This window comes from Oryza glaberrima, chromosome 2, assembly GCF_000147395.1.
Source record: "Oryza glaberrima chromosome 2, OglaRS2, whole genome shotgun sequence".
NCBI lineage: Eukaryota > Viridiplantae > Streptophyta > Magnoliopsida > Poales > Poaceae > Oryza > Oryza glaberrima.
Genome location: NC_068327.1, coordinates 3,579,445 through 3,600,477, shown reverse-complemented (window position 1 = coordinate 3,600,477; position 21,033 = coordinate 3,579,445). Strand labels below are relative to the sequence as shown.

The following is a 21,033-nucleotide window of genomic DNA, read 5'->3' as shown; positions in this document are numbered from 1 at the left end:
TTTTGGTGGGAGTAATTTTATGACCTTTGTAGTTCCATCACATTTGATCAAATTTCATTGCGACAATCATTTTAGAAGGAGTAGAATAACGTTGTCATTTTTGAAAAGGATTGTGCTGTTTTGACTAACAGGTTTAACACGATGGTTCAATGGCATATTGGCATGTATGCTAGGTTTTAAAAGTTAACAGTGAAAAAGAACCGGTTTTGTAGCTCAGAGTGAAAAATGGATTTCCATGAAAATTTGAGGTAAAATTCCAGTGATCTAGCATTGATTTTTAATCTACTAGATGAGACCTACACATTGCAACATATTTTTTTTAGTAGATGAATGTTAAATTTGAATACATACAGAGAAACTTTGTAACATACAGTGAGTGTATAACAATCTGATCACAAATTATAGAACTGACTAGCAAGCTCATGGAAGCAGAAGGGATCAAAACATGCCTAATTATGCTTCAGTCGTCTGATCAATCTAGCACTTTCAGCGGAAAAAAAAATGTGTAACCAATTAAAAGAACTTGAACAACAGTAAAGGCCAACTATGTGATTTAACTGAACAAACAAAATAAATTGCTGAATAACTTTGCAAGTGATTTTAGGCAGTAAAAAAACAAATCTGTTTCAAATGGTTCAAGGATGATCCAACATTTCGCAGGTGTTCTTTTTTACCACGAAGCAGAGCCCTTCAAGCACTGCCATAAAAAACAATCATCTTCTGTAGAATCATTTTTCAAATAGTGAAGATAATGATTCTCTCCACCGTTACATAGCATGCAATAGAAACAAAAGGCGATCCCCTCACCCAAAAAAAAAGAGAAACAAAAAAACGTTCAACCAAGTTCTGCCTCATCTTTTGCTGTAGAGCTAGTTCTGCCTCATCTTTCCTGTAGAGCTCTTCCAACCCACCATTTAACTTGCTAGCTTGCCGAAAGTGTTTGCATCTAAACAAGGAGGGTTAGTAGCAAGGGTGAGTACAAGCACTCAGCAAGCAGTATTAATTGCAAGGATGTATGGCATGCGATTTCATAAATTATAATTTCTTCAAAAAAAAAAGATTCTTGTAAGAAGAGTCCATATTTAATTTATAAGAAAAACTACTAATCACTTGCATAGTGAGAAAGGACCACAATAGGCTCCCGTAGCCTCTAATCCAAGAGACAGGTGTGAATCACGATTTAATTGAGCACTGCGTAGGCTTGTATCACTGTACCCATATTCACTCTATATATTACAAGTCGCGTATTTGTAATATTTAGAGTACAATGCACTTCTCTTATTTCAGCACATTACACTCCAGTCCACCACGTGCTACTATCTTGATGGGGTTTATATCATCTCCCATCCAAATCCAAGTACTAACGTTCTATGGGGTAAAATCATCTCCCATCTTACCACTATCTATCATTACGCACCATGTGGAGTGTAACGACTTGATAAAATACAAAGCGTTGCTCGCCTTGCGACAAGGATATGGTTGACACGATTTTTATACGGCACACATATACAAGTGAGTGATTTTATTCCTTATATTATAGCTGTATGTAAAGGGTCCCACTTCCAGTCATGGATACCCTCTACCCTTCTAGTAGTAAGTGTTGGAATGTCAGTTGCTCTATCAACTGCCCTTCCCAGTATCTATCATCATCCTAATATATCTGACTTATATTTTGGTAAATCCATTTTATGCAAGGTGACAGTATCATGAAGCAAAATAAGGTTTACGCAAAATAAAAAAAAATTGCTCAGAGTGATAGAACATCTAAATATGTACCTGGGCATGATCTGAAATCCCAATTGTTGCATAATCGCCTTCAACACTAACCCATTCATGAGTTTCAGTACTTCAGATCCTTCAGCACTGAAAAAGGGAAAACACGAAAGATAAGTAACTGCAGCTGCGTTTTGACAGGCAGCAATGAAGCTCAACCATGCAAATGAAAAATCTAGAACCATTCAAATTAGTGGCACCCTGAAACAAATTTATGGGTGCTTCTGCGTACTCCTACAGGCATTTATAAGGGCTACTAAAGCAAATCGTATGTTGCCCCCCAAAAGGCACATGCAAGTAAATGTAAAATCACTTATGTAGTATAAAAAGAATACAATTGTACGTACTAAAAGAAGTCAATTGTAATCAGCCCCAAAACTAATTTTAATTTTTAAGTGACAAAAAGAACACAAGAATACTATTACTTGCAATGAAAACTGCTATTGGGTATAGCAAGATGCTAGGTGGGACAAAACACATAGTTGTAATTAGGCCATCAAGATCTGTAAGTACTATGTTGAAAGTTCCTGCAGAATTTTTCAACACATAGATAGTTCTGTGCATTTACCTGATATTTTCACTCTCACCATTCACAAGTCAAGTCGTGAGCCACTCAGATTTTAAACTAAGCTCATAAATTTCTTCAATAGCACCTGGCCAGATTTCTTCGATTATCTCAATAGGATGTACCTGTCTCCTATTGCATATCTACAATCACTCAAAAAATGCACATTTACAATCAAATATATATGACATTATAAATAAATTTCTAAAATTAAACTTATTTGGAATTAATATAATGCATTGTTATATTATGACATATAATGTTTTTCATACTTACCCCTTTTTCTTTGTTCAGTTTTCGGCGGTTTTCAATGTAATGTGCTGCTATCTTCTTAATTTCCGTAAAGAGGCCCAAGGAGTCATTTGTTGCTTTAGAAATGTATTCATTCACAACAGCATCCGTAGTTGTCACTGATGTCCATGGAATGTTGTTCCTAATAGCATTTAATGTTGAAGATAGCAATACTCTCCTCTCAACAGTTAAATGCTTAGATTCTCTCCATGTCATCCTTATCATGTTAGAAAGCTGATCGAAATCTTGCAACAGCGGATGATGTTGAATGTCCCCAATTCTATAAAAAGAAACCACACATAATATATTTAGAGATATTAGCTAAATGTCTATATTTTGGTATGGATAAGAGAAAATATATTATAATGGAGTATGTCATAGCAAAATATATTTCTTATCAAATATGTTAGTATCGCTAATTTGCTTATCTTAACATATGGTATTTACTTGTTTGATCTAAATACCGAACTATTTCATAATATCAAAAAATATATGGGAGCACTTTGTAAGAACTAAAAAAACAATGGTGAAAATATCTTAGTATCACTCGTTTGCTTATCAACATATGGTATTTACTTGTTTGAACTAAATACTGAACTATTTCATAATATCAAAAAATATATGGGAGCACTTTGTAAGAACTACAAAAAAACAATGGTGGGTGACAGATTCGTTGCCACCACAACAGGAGACTTTCAGCCCTACTGTTTCGCTTATGCTTATAAGCCAAAATTTGAATTTTAGAACTTAATTTTGTATTTGATTTTTGTAGTTTTTTTCATCATAGCTTATTTTACAATATTTGCTTTTGAATCAATAAGTACACGTATATAAAAGTTTTGCTCACAAGTTAGTTTTTCCGTTACTAATATAAGCAAAAGCATAAGAGAAACGATATGATTGTTTACGTACTTGAAATCTTTTTGTAAGATGTTGATGAAGTGATCCAACATGGTGGATTTCCATTTGTTCCGAAGATGTTCTATCAGAAATGTAGCAAAATCTTTTCGCCAATACGCTTCTCTTGACTCAAAAGGAAAAAGGATGACCTTTATTCTCTCGGGCTTTGTCTCCAACACATATGAGTCAATACTTCCTAAGCTTGCAGCCAAGTTATCAGTGTTGCTCATGTAAGATATGACATCTCTGTGTATATAGAGAAAGATATAAGTATCACATCAATCGAGAGATACAAAAATAGAATTTGTGTATATAGAGCAAGATATAAGTATCACATCAACCGAGAGAGATACAAAAATAGAATGAATAAAATTATACTTACTTTATAAGATGCATCCATATGGGTGGTATAAACCGGCCTTTAAAGGCTTGAGCAGGCAGCCAATCTTTAAGCAGTTGATCAAATTTTGGATAACACAGAATAATACGACCGATCTTCTTATCATGCAAGGCAAACACTGGAGCCAGAAACATCGAATGATTAGCCAGGTTGACCAACTCATCAATCTTCTTATAAATCCCTTTGGCTTCCATATTATACTTTTCATCCATGATAAAGAATTTCATCTTCATGCCTTGAGAAGACCAACTATGTGTATCTGGAGAATATAGATAAATCTCCCCATCGGCCCAAGGTTGGGCAGGAATCCACTTAATCAGATATCTTATTAGTGTCAAATCATCATTACTTTCTACTATCTGAATAATGAAAACATTGATGAATAATGAGTTGTGAAAATGAGTAATAACAAGAAACAAACGAACAAACTAACCAGATCAACAATTCAACAAAATTTACTCCACAACACTTAAGATTTGTGGCATTTTCTCTTTCGGACTTTTAACACTAGTTTTTTGCGAGCAGCTTGGACCACTCAAAAATCTGATCCACAAACACAATCCGCCCCCCACTCCTCGGCCCAATCCTCAACCCAAAAACAAAGAAGCCCACACTCCCACGTCGCCCCAGTCACGATTTGTTGCTTGTCATCGTGCCACCCATCCCCGAGTCAGCGAGCCCCCTACTAGTGCGCCATGCTACTCGCTGCCGACACGTCGTCGATCGGACCAACTGTTCGAGGCATGCCAGGCTACCGGTGACCAACACCGTTGCCATGTTGTAGTGATATTTCACAAAAAGAACACCTAGCTCTTTGTTTGTGTTATGCTAACAAACTTGGAAGGGTATGTGAGTGGTTCCTTTAAGTAGTCCACATAGCTAGTACCACCTCTACTTCCCTTTAGAAAGGGATTCAAACTTTACTTACGGATGGTAAGGATGTGATGGGGCTACCAACATGAAAAGAAAATTAATGGGCTGAAAACATTGAGTTCACGATGTCAAAAGAATTTGGAGCGCGGAGTAGGAACACTTCCTAAAAAATTCCTAGAAAACACATTGACCATTATCTTCATATATCCTCTTAAAATAGAGAGACAAAGACTTTGAAAAGACAATTATACTCCTAGGCCATTTTGCAAGATGAATCCATTCATCTATAAAGCTAATGCCCACTAAACACCTAAAGCTCAACATGCAAGCATAGTATTTATTAGCACTCCTAAAATCTAACATGCAAGCATGCCACATCAATCCACTAAGCATATAAAGCTCAACATGCAAGCACATAGTAATTATATATACAATTTATTTCATTCTAAAACTAAATATACACATGCTAAATCATTATTCTCAAATCATTTTCACAATATTTCAATCCAAATCACTTCACCATTTCTACAATATCTATCATATATATCAAGCAACAATGCGCGGGGCATCATCTAGTTATAACAAATATTACTGAACAAAATGTATTTTGCAAAATTAAACTTGTCCCAAATTGTAAGAATCAACAACAATTTACTGAAGGTTGTTTAAAATAAATTCATTTAAATTCTATTTTCACGGTTCTTTAAATTTACGAAATGCATTAATCTTATTATTTTTATTTTTAAAATTTGTTATTAAAAATAAATTCGGTTAATATTTTTTCACAATTTAATTTTTGTTTTTTTAAAACGTTTAAAGTTCAACCAATATTTTTCAGTTTTCATTTTTTTGCAATTCACATATTCACAAATATGGGATAAGTTTTGATTATTTTTTTTCAAAAATATGTTTGCATGTACCTATTATTTGTTCAAAAATTATCTTGCAAGGTGGACCAAATTTAAATTTCTCTTATACCATATTTTCTCTCCATTTTAAGATATATTAAAATAATGGTCGGAGTGTTTTTGGACAAAACACCAGAAAACAAGGATATCCTAAAGCATAAGCTTTTGAAGAAGATAAATTAAAATAATGATCGGATTGTTTTTGGGCAAATCACCACAAAACTAAAATGTCCTAAAGCATAAGCCACAAATATTTAGTGTCCTAAAGTAAATTTTGCTTAACAGTTAAGGATAGGAAAACACAGAGTTTAACAAAAAGCAATAGAGATTTCACAAGTAAACTAACTTGACAAAAGAAATATATACTTTATAAAAACTAAACTAATTACTACATAATGAGATAAACAAAAAATAATCATAAAGAAATATGATAGCATGTTCCAAGGAATTGGAGAAATTACCTGCTCATTCTGTTCTACTACTGATGATGGCGATTTCACTAATCCTAAAGGTTGTCCATTGTGTTCTATCTCCTGCAAAACAAAAAAAGTATGGATTAAAATATTGTTGATCAATCCTACAATGAAACATATTGCTATAATAAGGAACTTTCAGAAAGTTATTCACTAAATGCATGAACCAAAATGCATGAGTAGTCAAAGGGCGTTTCCTACTGACAAGCTGCTAAAGTTGCATTAGCTAATAGTAGTAGCTAAAAATTTCAAACGGCATGTCGGTGCGTAGTCATAGTCCTCTTTCTAATGCATCCGTTGAAACAAGAGTTATGTCCTCTTTTTGCTCCTCCACAGGTAATTCTTCATCACTACCAGTAACCTCTCTGTGAAGGGCCTCCGCAAGCTTCTTAACAAGATCATCCTTCAAGCCTATGATAGCTTCCTCCTATGGAGTTGTTCCTTCAATTCAGTAACCTTCTACTGTTCAAAATCGGCCAGTTGTTCAGCACAGGGTCAGTTGTTCAGCACAGGATACATTGCACTGTGACTTCTAAAATTCACAGCTACAAAATCAAATGGCTAAACAATTAGATTCGAACATCATGGTTGTCAAGATGGTAAGGCGATCTGGGGCAACCCACCCACGCATTACCGCTATAGGGGTAAAGCGCTAAGGTGCGGGGACGCCATAACCTTCATGATTAGCAGCGATAAGAAAAGGGAGAGGAAGAAAATTAGCCTAGTAGGCCATCCCACAAAAGTCCAATAACCTTCATACTAGCCCAAGGTAAAAGAAACAAGCGTAACACCCGCATCAGGTGCATCTCTCCTATCACAGCGTCGCCTCTGATGTCGCTTCTTCCCAGGGACGGAGCTAGAATGAGATGGAGGAGGGTGCCACTTGTTTAATTTACTCTGCTTTATATCAAGTTTAAGCTAATGTGGGTGTCTGAATTTGAATTGAGGGGGGGTGCACACATGGTGAAAATAGGTTAGATATAGCTACAATTTTTTCTTAACCGGGTTCCTGGGCCACCCCCCCCCCCCCCCCCCACTTCAATACTCTAGCTCCGCCCCTGCTTCTTCCTCATGCTAGCTCTGCTCCTCTATCTGTGCTCCTGATTCAGAATGAATCCAGTGCTTCTCTCCGTATGTGCCTTCCCTTGGATAGTTCTAGCACTATTCCCTTGAGTCAAAATGAATCTAGAGAAGAGAGTGGAAACCAGAGCTAAGGAGCAAGATGGCAATGGCATGGAGTGTTACCATATAATCTCTGAATCAGTACTAGGAATCAGTACTAGTAGTAGTTCTTCCTTAGCTAGTAAGCATTGTATTGGTCAATAGAATTTTTCCTTCTCCAATAAGCTAAGACCTGCTAGTAAGTAAAGCCTGTTTTTCCTTGGTCAATAAGCTATAAGTCCCTTGTCAGTAAGCCAAGTAGTCATGTGTGTATGTGTGTGTGTATGTATGTATGTATGTATATGTATGTGTGTATGTATGTATGTGTGTGTGTGTACATACATACATATAGTGTATATATATTCAGCTCATGTTCAGTCTCAGTTTCAACTTACTATAGTGTAGTTCAGAAGTGATCCTACCAACAATTGGTATCAAAGCAAGGTGAAAGGTGTGTGAGATGGCAGAAGTAGCAGCTGCTGCTGGACAGCTGGAGCCAATGCTTCCAGATCGCCACAACACCGAGGCCGATGTCACTCTCTATCGCCGGCACCACGGCGAGTACGAGGTCGAGGCGCTGTAGCTCGAGAGATTGTTGTGCAGTGGACTGTTAGGGAGGTTGGTGGCGCTGCTGCCTTCCCCACCCTTACACAAACCAAATACACCGAGTGGTCGCTGCTGATGAAGGTGATGCTGCAAGCCCGTGGCCATTGGGACGCGGTGGAGTATGATGACTACTATGAGCAAGAGGACAGGATGGCAACGGAGGCCATCCTGCATGTTGTCCCTAGTGAGATGATCCCGTTGCTCGCCACCAACCTGATGCACGTTGGGTGGACTGCGTGAGGAAGGCGAAGGCGCAGCAGCTGCGCTGATAGTATGAATCCATTTTGTTTCATTAAGCAAGTGATAATAAGTTATATCATTAAAATTCTGAGGACATGATCTGAGCAAATAGATTGGTGAAATACGTTTCAACTAAGTTTGCATCACAATGGACCAACTACAACACAATTTCTCTTTCAGGCAATCTACCGATATGTGAAACCAGCATTGATCAAAACACTCGTAGTTCCTTTAACATCATTGACCAGAATATTGAGAAACGCTTGGGAGTGTGGGTTTAGTTAACTATTCTTTCCTACTAAAATCTTCAAACTGAGACTAAAACAAAATTGTGTTCCATAAAACAAGTATAGGAAGACTAAAACATAATTGTGTTAAAGAAAACAAGTAGTGCTCATAAGTAATGAATCAATAAGGAGATTAGCAATGCTATCTGTCAGTAAAGGTGCAGTCGATAGCTTACCTTAACTGCTGTAAGTCTAGTTATTTCATTACCCATTCTATCAACAAGAACGGGAAGGCATGCCGGCAGTTCCCTTTGGAGACCATCACCAAACGTGGATAGCGCAAGGCTCATGCAAGATATGGCACACTCTTTAACTTCCTGAAACAAATATTTCCATAAGAGACCTGAGAAAGAAAGAGACAGATGAGGATAGGGAGGTGTTAATTTTGCTCAACCTGATCCTGATCCTGATCCTGATTTGCCAAGCGGGCCAAGATAGCCTTATAGATTGGACCAATATATGGCCTGTAATCTGGAGAGTGTGGCTGTATCACAAACAAACAAAGGCTTCAAGAAACAGAACTTAGATTTTGTTCAGCAACATATGAAATACAAGATTGACCTCAGAATTTGGACGAAGTACACGAACTAGCTCTTCGCAGACTCTTAAAGCCTCAGCAGTGACCTTGTCATATCTGTCTCCAATAGCAGACAATATTGGGCCAGAAAGAGCCTGGAATTTCACTACGATCAATACAATGATGACAAATGCCATAAGTATATTTTACTGAAGATATATGTTACAGTTACCTGTATGTATGGATGAAACACAGCTGGGGAATGTGAAGCCATAACAAGTCTTGTAAATACAAGGGCTTCAATCTTCAGGTTGGAGGTAGATGACTTATCCTATGAAAAAGAAAACAAGTTAGCAACAAGTAGAAGTCCTGCACATAATATTTTTTAGCAAAATGGGAATCACCAACATTCAAAGCCTTCTCAATCCCAGGAACAAGTGACCCAATATGATCAGCAAGACAGTCTGGCAGTACAACAACAAGCTCCTTCAATACAGAGAATGCTCCAACCTGAAATTTTATCTAAAATCAGAACCAGGTCGATAGACATGATTTGCAGTCAAAGAGCTCACCTTTGTCTTGATTGATTTTTCACGCAACTGCCTATTGATGGATTTGACAACCTTAGGTACTTCTTGTTTCAGCAACCATCTAGGGCTGAAAAGCAAAAGGATTGCCAACATAGGCTCAGTGCTCTAAACATGGTAGAATCAACTTCAAGCATGTAAAAGTATTTCACCAATAAACTGCATAAGATGCTATAACTTGAAGAAGTTGAAAATAATGATGCAAATAAGAGCACAATAGACTTGCCTAGACTCATCAATGTCACCTTGTCCTTTTGTCATGTTACCAGTTTGGTGTAACAACTCAATAAATGTGTTAAAGATGTCCGTCTAGAATCATATAGAAGCTTCATCAGATTGACAAACAGAAAGACAACTCAGAGACTGACAAATTATTGATACAAAGTAATTACCTTTACATTTTCCTCTCTTTCCCTAAACCATTCAATTAACTTTGGACAAGCCTGCATATATTTTAAAAATGAAAAACATCAAAGTTAAATGGGGCACTCAAAGTAAAATGGGTAAAAATCATTACAGAAACACTGTCTGAAACATGGGAGAAATTTAAACATGCCATCAAACAGAACATTTTTCAGATGATCATATGTTGGTTTAACATGATTATGTCAATATACCTCCAGATACATCTTAGACAACATTTCAGGACGAGATACTATAATTGCATATAAGCACTTTGCTGAAGCCCTCCGGACTTTCCAGCTTGCATCCTCATCATCTGTGTATTCATTTGCGCTCTCACTGGAGAAAATATCGAAAACATATTTTGATCAAGTAAACAGATAACATTTATCTATTACTGTAAGAGCATCAATTACGTACTCATCATCTTCCTCATCCTGAGCCTCGTCATCAGTGTTCTCCTCCATACTATCGGTGAAATTAGGATCATAGCTTATATATTCCAATGCAAGATTTAAAATACTCTCACAATATGGAGATATATCTCTTGGACACCTCAGCATAAAACTCTCGAGGGCCTACATTATGGGAAAAACCACAGGAGTCAACAAGAGAACACTCGTTAGTCATGTAACATTGGAAAGAAGAAAATTGTTCACCTGCAAGCTGTATTCACGGAGCTCTTCATCATTTTCTGATGCACTTGTACAATAGTTTATGAGCAAAGGAACAACTTCAGCAAGGTGTGGCCCAAAACGGTATCCAACCGAGCGACTGTAAATGAAACAAATATTGAATCAAAACTTGGATTGCAGCACACCAGATAAGAACCACTAAATCGCCAAAAAGTAGTAAATATCTGGATTTCAACTTGCTAGATAAATTTGAAGTGTGAACATGATCTCATCTAAGCTATTGTGAACAAATGAGTGTGCCCTGTTCCTCAAAAGAACTACTCAAGGCATACATGTACAGTTGAAAGCCAAAGTACCTTAGAGCACCAATCATCTGGATATTTGTTCGGGCAATTTCAGATTTCGCACTTCTATTTTTAAGCAACTGGACAACCTCAAAAGTTGCCTTGGCTAATAAATCATCAGACAGACATGCAGCAAGTGATGCTGAAGAAAAATAGCATGTTAACAATCAGTATAAACACCTTTACAAACTCAAGCCACCCAAAAAACAACATATAATAGCACAGCACATCAGTTCGACTTACCAATGCAAGAAATAGACTTTTTCCTAACACTTGCTTGGTTAGAGCTCAACTGGGATAACAAGGCAGTCAGCATGCAATCATGATCTTTTGTGATCAAGTTGCCAAATCTATGAAGTACATCCCCCAATATATCAAGGCACTCGCATTTCACTTCTGCACTTTTTCCCTGTCAACAGAAGAGTTATCAAACCTACCCAAGACATCCCATGGTATAACAAAACCAGTTATATGCTACTAAGCCCCAAAATCCGTATATTGGTGCTACTAAGCCCCAAAATCCATATATTGGTTTATCTATTATAGGCAGGCGTTAAACATGATGTGCTGGCAAAGGCAAGTAATTCAATAAACCGCTCTTGTTTTTTTTAAGGTAAAGACGTAAAGGTGAAAGCTGTTCTTATAGTTATGTGGATAGCTAAACATTGCCAGATTTGCAGCTAAAATCTGTCTTGTGTTAGGAAGGATATCACAGTTTCCTAATTAATTTATCCAAATAAAAGATTGCTCGTGGTTTACCATTTGCATTGTATTTGCTGCAGTATGTTAGAACCTCAATGGTTACTCTCATTGAGAAGAGGATGGCACAAGAGATGGGGCAATTTTCTGGTTTTCTCTCATTCACAAACACAAAGCCATACCTTCCCGAGGAAGGTTGGATACATATATATAGCCATAGCTGGCTGCAAGCCTATTGCTGCACTCTTCTAGTCTAAAATTCGAATTTTGAAAGGGATGCTGTCCTAGAGGGCATCCCAACTGAATAAAGCATAAAGGGGGGCATAAAGGAGATGCTAACCGCTGCTGTCCTACTAACCGCAGCTGTCCTAGCAACTGAAAATATGCTAAAGGAGTAGATGCTGTCCTGAAAAGGTGAAAAGGTGAAACTACCCAAAAGCAAAAGAAAGAATCACAAACAAGGACCACAAAGACTTATCCATCATTCTCCCCCTAAGTCTTGTGCGTCGTCTTGTGGGGAAGTTGGGCCATCCCAATCCTGGAGCAGAGCTCGAGGAACTTGATCCTCCCAAGAGGCTTGGTGAGCAAGTCCGCAAGCTGGTCCTTGGTGTTGATGTAGCTCGCCTTGATGCTCCCTTCCTCCAAGTAGCTTCGGATGAAGTGGTACCTCACCCGGATGTGCTTGCTCTGTTCGTGAAAAACGGGGTTCTTTGCCAGGGCCAGAGCGGACTTGCTGTCCACCCTGAGCTCTACCGCTCCAATGTCTCTGCCGAGGAGATCACCAAGCAGTCGAGCAAGCCAGAGCGCCTGGGTCGAAGCGGCGGATGCCGCCATGTACTCGGCCTCGCAGCTGGACAGGGCCACCACCTGCTGCTTGATCGACTGCCAGCTAACGAGGCACTCGCCGAGGAAGAAGAGAATCCCGCTCGTGCTCTTGCTGGTGTCGATGTCGCCGGCGTGGTCGCTGTCGCTGTACCCGACGAAGTGTGCCTTGCCAGGACACCTCGGGTAGTAGAGACCGTGGTCGAGAGTCCCCGCAACGTAGCGGATGATCCTCTTCACAGCCTGCTGGTGCTCCGTCGTCGGTCGCTGCATGAACCGACTGACGTAGCCGACGGAGAAGGCCAAGTCCGGCCGTGTGTGGGTGAGGTAGCGAAGACTCCCCACAAGGCGCCGGTACTGTGTAGCATCCACCTCCTCCGTCGTGCTATCGCGGCTCAGCTTCAGTCTCTCCTCCATCGGAGTGAGAGCTGGGTTGCAATCGGTGAGCCCAGCTAGCTCAACGACGCGCTTGGCGTAGGCGGTCTGTCGAAGCGTGATCCCGGAGTCGTCCTGGTGCACTTCGATCCCCAGGTAGAAGGAGAGAGGCCCCAGATCACTCATCTGGAAGGTGGCCTTCATCTCCTCCTTGAACGCCGCCACCTCCGCATCCTTGGTGCCGGTGATCACCAAGTCGTCGACGTAGACACCTACCAGCAGGGCATTTCCTCCATTGCCCCGCCGGTAGATGGCCGCCTCGTGCGGGCTTTGCTCGAAGCCCATCCCCTTGAGCGTGGAATCCAACTTGGCATTCCACGCCCTCGGTGCCTGCCGCAAGCCGTAGAGGGCCTTGTGCAGGCGTAGCACCTTGCCCTCCTTGCCGGGGAGCACGAATCCCGGAGGCTGGTGCACGTAGACCTCCTCCTTCAAGTCGCCGTTCAGAAACGCCGACTTGACATCCATGTGATGGACACCCCAGCCTTCCTGAGCAGCCAGCGCAAGGAGGAGTCGCACAGACTCCATCCGTGCCACGGGAGCGAAGGCATCGTCGTAGTCGATCCCCTCCTGCTGCACGAAACCGCGTGCCACCAAGCGAGCCTTGTGCTTGACGATGGCTCCGGCTTCATCCCTCTTCAGCTTGAACACCCACTTAAGGGTAATCGCGCGGTGACCACGAGGGAGGTCAGCAAGCTCCCAGGTGCGGTTCTCCTGAACCGCGTCCATCTCCGACTGCATCGCGGCACGCCATGCCGCGTGTTTCTCGGCCTCTGCGAAAGTCCGAGGCTCACCGTCGTCGCACGCAAGGTGCAACTGCGCCTCCAGGTCGCGAGGCACCTGTCCCGGCACCGGCTGGTCGCCGAGAAGATCTTCCATCGTACGGTACCGTAGCTGCTCGCCGTCGTGGTACGCGTCGATGCGCTCCCCGTCGTGGGAGAGCGGAGTAGCGAACTCCACCGGGCTGCGCTCAACACGAGCTGGCGTCGGAGTAGACGTGCCCGGAGGAGTGGCTGTTGGTGCTGGAGCCCGTGGGGTCACCGGCTGGGGCGATGTCGGCGAAGAGCTCGTCGTAGTCGAAGTCGTGGTCCGAGGATGTGTTGGTGTCGAAGTCGGTGGAGGCTCGGGGACTGGGGTAGACACGCTCGGTGAAGAAGAGCTGCCTACTCCCCCAGCTCCCTCGAAGTGGACGTACTCGATGGTGAAGTCGTCGTACGTCGGAGTCGAACCATCGTCCACCGCCTTGTCCCATACCCACCCTCGCCCTTCGTCGAACACTACGTCGCGCGCCGTGCGCACACGCTGTGTCTCCGGGTCGAGAATGCGGTAGGCCTTCGAGCCCTCCGCGTAGCCGATGAACACCCCTGGGGTGCTCCTGTCATCGAGCTTGCCGATGTGTCCAAGCTCCTTGGCGAACGCGAGGCAGCCGAAGGCCCGTAGGTGGGAGACCGCCGGCTTGCGCCCATGCCAAGCCTCGTACGGTGTCCTGCCATTGAGAGCCTTGGTAGGCGAGCGGTTGAGGATGTAGACGGCCGTCACCACCGCCTCTCCCCAGAAGATGGCCGGCATCCCCCTCTGCTTGAGGAGAGCCCGAGCCATCCCCACAACCGTCTGGTTGCGCCGCTCGACGACGCCGTTCTGCTGCGGGCTGTACGGCGCGGTGTAGTGGCGCTGAATGCCCTCATCAGCGCAGTACGACGCGAATTCAGCCGCCGTGAATTCGCCGCCGTTGTCGGTGCGCAGCACGCGCAGCTTGCGGCCACACTCCGCCTCTGCAGCAGCCTGCGCGTGCCTGATGGCGTCCGCAGCCTCTCCCTTGTTGCCGAGGACCATCACCCACATGTAGCGGGAGAGGTCGTCGACGAGCAGCAGGAAGTAACGTCGTCCTCCTGGTGTGGCCGGTGTCACTGGGCCACACAAGTCCCCGTGCACGAGCACGAGCCGTTCCTTGGCTCGGAAGCTCGTCTGCTGGGGAAAGGGGAGCCGCCGCTGCTTCGTCACCACGCAGACGTCGCAGAGCTGCTCCACGTGGTCAAGGCACGGCATGCCTCGCACCATCTCCTTGGCACTGAGCTGCTTCAGGGCCTCGAAGTGGAGGTGCCCGAAGCGCTCGTGCCACTGCCACGCCTCGTCGTCCCGACGAGCAGCGAGGCAAACTGGTTGTGCGACCTGCGCGCTGAGGATGTAGAGTCGATTAGTGCCTCTGGTTACCTTGGCAAGAAGGCGACGACGGCGATCCCAAATCCTCATGAGTCCGTCCTCGACCAACACGCGTGAGCCGTTCTCATCCAGCTGTCCCACGCTGATGATAGAATTCCTCAACGCGGGGATGTAGTAGACTCCGGTGAGCAGCCTGTGCTCACCGGACTTGGCAGTGAAGGTGACGGAGCCAACGCCCTTGATCTCCACGCCGGAGGCGTCCCCAAACTTGACAGAGCCTCGGACGCTGGAGTCGAACTCGGTGAAGAACTCCCGTCGGCCGGTCATGTGATGGGTGGCGCCGGTGTCGAGGTACCACCCATCAGCCTTGTCGTTGCTGGAGTCGTTGCAGAGGGAGACGAGTACCTTCGGCTCATCGAGGTGGAGAAAAGCCGTTGCGGCCGGTGCCGCTGGAGGTCGCTCGATGCTTGCGTGAGCCAGGAGCAGAGCCGGTTCTTCCTCCTCCACCCGTGCAACGTGGGCCTGGCCGCGTCGTGGCTGGCGACAGTCTTTGGCCCAATGGCCAAGCTTGCCACAGTTGCGGCAGGCGTCGTCTCGTCCCGGCTTGTGGTTGCCGGCGGCGCCGCCTTGGGCGCCTCTGCGAGCACCACCCTCGGCGCGTCTTCGCGCCCACCGCAACTGGACACCTCCGCGCCCCTTGCGCGGCTTGCGGCCGCCTGTCGAGGGAGAAGACTCCCCCTTCCTCCCGTCGCTCTGAGAAGCCTCCCACTGTTCTCGAGTGAGATGGAGCTTCCCGCCGATGGTGATAGGCCCCGAGAGAGGCTGTGGCTCATCACCATCGACGACCTTGAGGCGACCTAACGCCTCCTCTATCGACATCGTGGAGAGGTCCAGCAGAGACTCGATCGAGCGAGCGATCTGCCTGTACTTCTCTGGGACGCAGCGAAAGAGCTTCTCGACAGCTCTCTCCTCGTCGTAGGTGTCGTCGCCGTACTGCACCATCTTCTGCAAAAGAGTGTTGAGACGGAGGGCAAAGTCATCAACATCCTCACCCGGCTTGAAGGCCAGGTTCTCCCACTCCTTGCGGAGTGCCTGCAGTGTGGACTTGCGGGCGCGGTCGCTGCCGATGCGTGCCGCAGCGATGGCGTCCCAGGCCTCCTTGGCAGTCCGCTTCTGGGAAAGCGAGAACTGCATCTCGGGCGGGACTGCAGCGATGAGGGCATCCAGTGCCCGCCGATCCTCATCGTAGTCGACGTCGCTGTACCGGACTGCCTCCCACATGTGCCGCACCTGGAGCCTCACCCTCATCACCGCGGCCCACTCGATGTAGTTGGTTTTGGTGAGGGTAGGCCACCCACCGCCGGGACCAAAGTCCCTGACCACCGTCTGGACGCCGTGGTGACCATGCCGCCGGTCAGGGGAGGGAGAGCCGCGCTGCCTACGAGGGCCGCGCGCGGGCTCCGGGCTGCCGCCGGCACGCCAGCGCCCGTCTAGGTTCCCGTCGGCGGGTGCGCGGTCCCTTGGACCGCCGCCGCCGCCGTGGGGGTGGGCTGCTGCCCACCGCTCTGCCCGCTCCCGCGCCCTTCCTCTTGCCAGCTCCTCAAGCTCCCTGTCGGCGGTGATGTCGCCGGCGATGGAGCCGTTGATGCTGCTGCGCAAGGTCTCAACCTCTACCTCCGCCGCACGTGCCGCATCTTCCGCCGCCTCTGCTTCCGCCTCCGCCCTGGCTGCTGCCAACTCCGCTGCCGCCAGTCTGGCCGCCCTCGCTGCTGCTGCAGCGGTCTGAGCCGTTGCTCGCGGCGCTCTTCTGCTGCGGCGAGCTCGGCGTCCTGCTGACGCCGAGTGCTCGAGGCGACCGAACGCCGAGACCGAACGTCGGACATGGCGTGCCTCCGGGAGGCTGCTGCGTGGAGAGGGGGAAGGGAGAGGGGAAGGAGCAGCCGGTGCTGCTGCTGCTGCTGTTGGCTGAGAGCTCAACCGAGCTTGGGAAGGGGTGGAACAGGAGATGTTTAGCCTACAGGAAAGTGTGGCTCTGATACCAGATGTTAGAACCTCAATGGTTACTCTCATTGAGAAGAGGATGGCACAAGAGATGGGGCAATTTTCTGGTTTTCTCTCATTCACAAACACAAAGCCATACCTTCCCGAGGAAGGTTGGATACATATATATAGCCATAGCTGGCTGCAAGCCTATTGCTGCACTCTTCTAGTCTAAAATTCGAATTTTGAAAGGGATGCTGTCCTAGAGGGCATCCCAACTGAATAAAGCATAAAGGGGGGCATAAAGGAGATGCTAACCGCTGCTGTCCTACTAACCGCAGCTGTCCTAGCAACTGAAAATATGCTAAAGGAGTAGATGCTGTCCTGAAAAGGTGAAAAGGTGAAACTACCCAAAAGCAAAAGAAAGAATCACAAACAAGGACCACAAAGACTTATCCATCACAGTAGCTAAAATTGTGGTTTGAAATTTATGGTGGCTAGAAAAATCTAGCAATATTGACTGGTCTGGAAAACTATCCAACTTTCTGCAATAGCGGAAGGTACTGTACTATGCCACTTACTATCATGGCTCTCAAACTAAAAACAAATGTTAAAACACACTTTCTTTTTGGCTCTCTGTGCTGATAACATAATTCTGGAGTTATGATACTAGCCAGCATATAATGACTTAGGCTGAATTCATTTCAGCCCGTTCCGAACCCCTCTCCCTCGTTTTCCGCGCGCACGCTTTTCAAACTGCTAAACGGTGTGTTTTTTGCAAAAAGTTTCTATACAAAAGTTGCTTAAAAATCAAATTAATCTATTTTTGAAAAAAAAAGCTAATACTTAATTAATCACGCGCTAATGGACTGCTCCGTTTTCCGTGCGGAGAAGGGTTCCCAACCCCCAGTAACAAACACAGCCTTAAATTGAATATGGCAAGCAAACATGGTTGCACACCTAACCAGACTGGATGAATAGGGAGGTAAAAATAAATACATAGTTACAAGGTTTGTAAATGTGTTCTTTGGTATTACACCTCACAAAAGTAGAATGCACCATCAGAAACGCGGTAAACTTAATTAGCAGGCTGAAACTTTCAATTGTAACGGCAAATACAAACTACATGGTACGAATGGCGCACGCCGCAAGATTAATATGGAAGCATGTTTTACCACAATTAGGAGACGAATTAAGAACTTACAGCAGTGGCGCCCTTGATTAGCTGTGGGGCAAGAGACACCAAAATCTTTTCAGCAAGTGATGTTGTCGTAACTTCCGCAATGATTGTCTTCAGAGCAATACTAGCAGTGTCTCGATGTTGGTCCTTTCCATTGAGTAACTTATCACGAAGAATGTTGGTCATCTCCACCACACTATCCTCACCAACCTTCTTAACAAGTGGAGCCAAGCTAACCAAGAGAAGTAATAATACAGATTAACATAGCAAACCATGAAGTGCAGAACACCGGAATGTGGAAAACATAACAGAACAATTGGGTATCAAATTGCTATACTAAATGTGCTTCAATGGATGCAATAATTGAGACATGATGCAGTGAAAAAAAACAGCAGTTAGAGAGATACATAAAAAAATAACATCTACTGTAATAATCAATATCCTATATTAGTCCAGAAAATTGAATGAGGCAGTGCAAATCCTTAACAATAGCAACTGCACCTAACATAAATTACAAAAGTAGCGAGATCCAAATTACAGCGAATTCTTGCAGGAAGGAGCAGATGATCACCATTAACAAAACAAAATGCTAATAAGACGATACCACTCTCAATAAAGGGAGAAAGCACTTAATGCATACCATTTAACAGCTAAACCAGAGACACCTCCTGAAGCATCTTCCAGTTGTTGAAGAACGGTAGTAGTCAACTTTGGCTCGATGTCTTGGTCAGCTTTGAAGCCCTCTTTGTTCAATTCGCTAAGCAAATCTGAAGTTGCCATATATCTGTAGTCCTTATCTTTCCCTGTCATCTGAAAGCAAATTTTACACGACGATGTTAAAATCAAATCATAGATAAATAAAGAGCAAAATTCAGGTATACAGTTCACATGCAGATCAGTGAAACCCATACCTTCTCCAAGATGGTGGTTATGTTCATGTTTGCCATTTTAGCTAAACCGTATCCAAAAGTCCTTTTCCACGGAACTAATCACTGTTGCCCTGGTGGAAATAATAAAAATCAAGTATAATGAGATTAAGTTCCATTACTGACAAGGTAAACAACACACATTGTACACATTGTTGAGTATTTGCTTGCTGACACAGATGCAAAACTCATCTACTGCAAAACTCCAGCTCACGATCACAGTGACAATCCCCAGTACCTCCCTCCTTTAAAAAGGAGGAGGTGGGCGTGATGGTGTGGTGTGCTCTATTCTGCCCCACTTCGGGAAACAAAAGATCCTGCTCTCTGCTAGATCTACGGTAACATACAGAATTGGAAATATACAGGTATAATGAAACGAAAACAGATTGAACTATCAAACTGCAATATTCTGCTGAAGCTGCATAAATGACACAAATAGTTAAGTCATGTCATGTATATCACAAAATTTGTTCTTAAAACGTCCCAAATCCTGGATTTTGGTGAAAAAAAAATTATACTGACATGCTCCATATCAAAACAAACTTTACATTTGACATGAGAAAATGCAAGATGGAAATCCGTTCTCTATGTAATCTGGAAAATCCTGTACAATTCATTTCTTAGTGAAGTTCAGGTGGGGGAAACTGAGACTTAAGTCCCAAATATTTTACCTATCAGGTGCCCTTTGTCAGGATGTGCGCAAGCGCAACCAGCGTGAACGGGGTAGTCGGAGATAGGTGGCGGAGAGGCGCCGCCGGCGGATGTGCTCGGGTCGCGGGGTCGGCAGCGGATGCCGAAGGGGCCCGGCACTGCAAAGAGGTGGCGCTGACCAGGATGGAAGGGTGGCGGTGGTCGGGGGTCGGGGGATGGAGAAAGGAGGGGGAGAGAAGACGACGAGCTCCCCGCCTCCCCGGCGGCGTCGAGAACTCCTGGGGCACCGGCGCCGCCGCTGCCGCCGCCACCGACACGGCCGACGACGAGGAGGATGTTTGGTTTAATCCACAAGTTAGCAGGCTTAAATTGAGCCCATTACCGGACCATTCGGCGGCCCATCCATATCTAGAACATGTTTGGATGGGCCGGATTCAGCCCGTGTCGGATCCCAAAAACTGTTTTGTATTATGTGGGCCGTACTTGGAACCTGCAATGGTATATTCACCTGACGTCCCTCAACTTACGTCGACTTTGTTTGAGGTCCTTTTTTTTTTTCTCGGGGAACTTTGTTTGAGGTCCTTAATAATCTTTAATAATCTCTAGTACTAGAAATCTTTACTCCTAAACTAAAATTATGCAATTTCGGTCCCTTGGCAGTATGGATATGTGGTTTCGCTGATGTGGCATCCTAGTTAGCAAAATCAAAATTAAAAATGTTATGAGACTCGCATTCGAATGATTTATAAAGAGTAAAATAATTGAATTTTGATCCAAGGCCAGCAGCATCCTGGAGGCTAAAAGATGAGGCAACACCGAGGCGGTCGGCTGGAGCGTCAATTGAGGAGTAATCTTAATGTCCGAATCTTTAGCTATCAAAATCTCCTCCAATCAGATTTTCAATTAGATTTTAAGAATATATAGTCGTGCAATTCATAAAATAAATTAGAAGTTATTAGTAGTTGGAAAATCAGATATATATTTTTTCAGATTCTCACCAAAATCTTAAGATTTTAAGTCTTTTTTCTCCTTCCTAATGCAGTGATGCACAAAAATATAAAGTGCATTTTTTTGGAACAACCGACTAGTAATTACTTTACTAATATAACAATTGTATTATTTATGTAATATAAAAGCATAACTATTACTAAGTATTTTGAAGGTGAATTTAACAACGTCAGTTTTATCATCAATTATATCCTAATAGAGTACTCCCTCTGT

The 21,033-nt window shown here is 44.2% G+C and overlaps 1 protein-coding gene across 3 annotated transcripts; it reads right to left on the bottom strand.

The window, feature by feature from the left end:
• Nucleotides 1-642: 642 nt before the first annotated feature.
• On the bottom strand, nt 643-20,144 carry LOC127762980 (cullin-associated NEDD8-dissociated protein 1-like). Of its 3 annotated transcripts, none has more exons than XM_052287524.1 (24): nt 19,833-20,144; nt 19,147-19,235; nt 18,876-19,045; nt 18,260-18,467; nt 11,206-11,371; nt 10,975-11,104; nt 10,643-10,757; nt 10,404-10,561; nt 10,199-10,322; nt 9,974-10,024; nt 9,808-9,890; nt 9,567-9,651; nt 9,403-9,504; nt 9,227-9,325; nt 9,039-9,149; nt 8,872-8,961; nt 8,654-8,794; nt 6,172-6,243; nt 3,912-4,240; nt 3,542-3,775; nt 2,615-2,909; nt 2,342-2,481; nt 1,777-1,863; nt 643-946 (listed from the first exon to the last, which is right to left on the bottom strand). In XM_052287524.1, exons 2-22 carry the CDS (start codon nt 19,180-19,182, stop codon nt 2,371-2,373), a joined length of 2,910 nt encoding a protein of 969 aa, XP_052143484.1. In that variant the 5' UTR covers nt 19,183-19,235; nt 19,833-20,144; the 3' UTR covers nt 643-946; nt 1,777-1,863; nt 2,342-2,370. The 3 variants fall into 3 exon arrangements, with proteins under 3 accessions (XP_052143484.1, XP_052143483.1, XP_052143485.1); XM_052287523.1 differs by having other exon boundaries at nt 3,912-4,288; nt 19,833-20,143; XM_052287525.1 differs by lacking the exons at nt 643-946; nt 1,777-1,863; nt 2,342-2,481; nt 2,615-2,909; nt 3,542-3,775 and having other exon boundaries at nt 4,010-4,188; nt 19,833-20,143.
• Between the last annotated feature and the right edge of the window lie 889 nt (nt 20,145-21,033).

What these genes read in the sequence shown, in the direction of transcription:
- LOC127762980 (XM_052287523.1), bottom strand. Translation starts at nt 19,182, where the DNA reads ATGGCAAACATGAACATAACCACCATCTTGGAGAAG. An exon ending in AAAGTCTATTTCTTGCATTG is followed by an intron (nt 11,105 to 11,205) that starts GTAAGTCGAACT and finishes ATTTTTCTTCAG; the next exon opens with CATCACTTGCTGCATGTCTG. An exon ending in AAAAATCAATCAAGACAAAG is followed by an intron (nt 9,505 to 9,566) that starts GTGAGCTCTTTG and finishes ATAAAATTTCAG; the next exon opens with GTTGGAGCATTCTCTGTATT.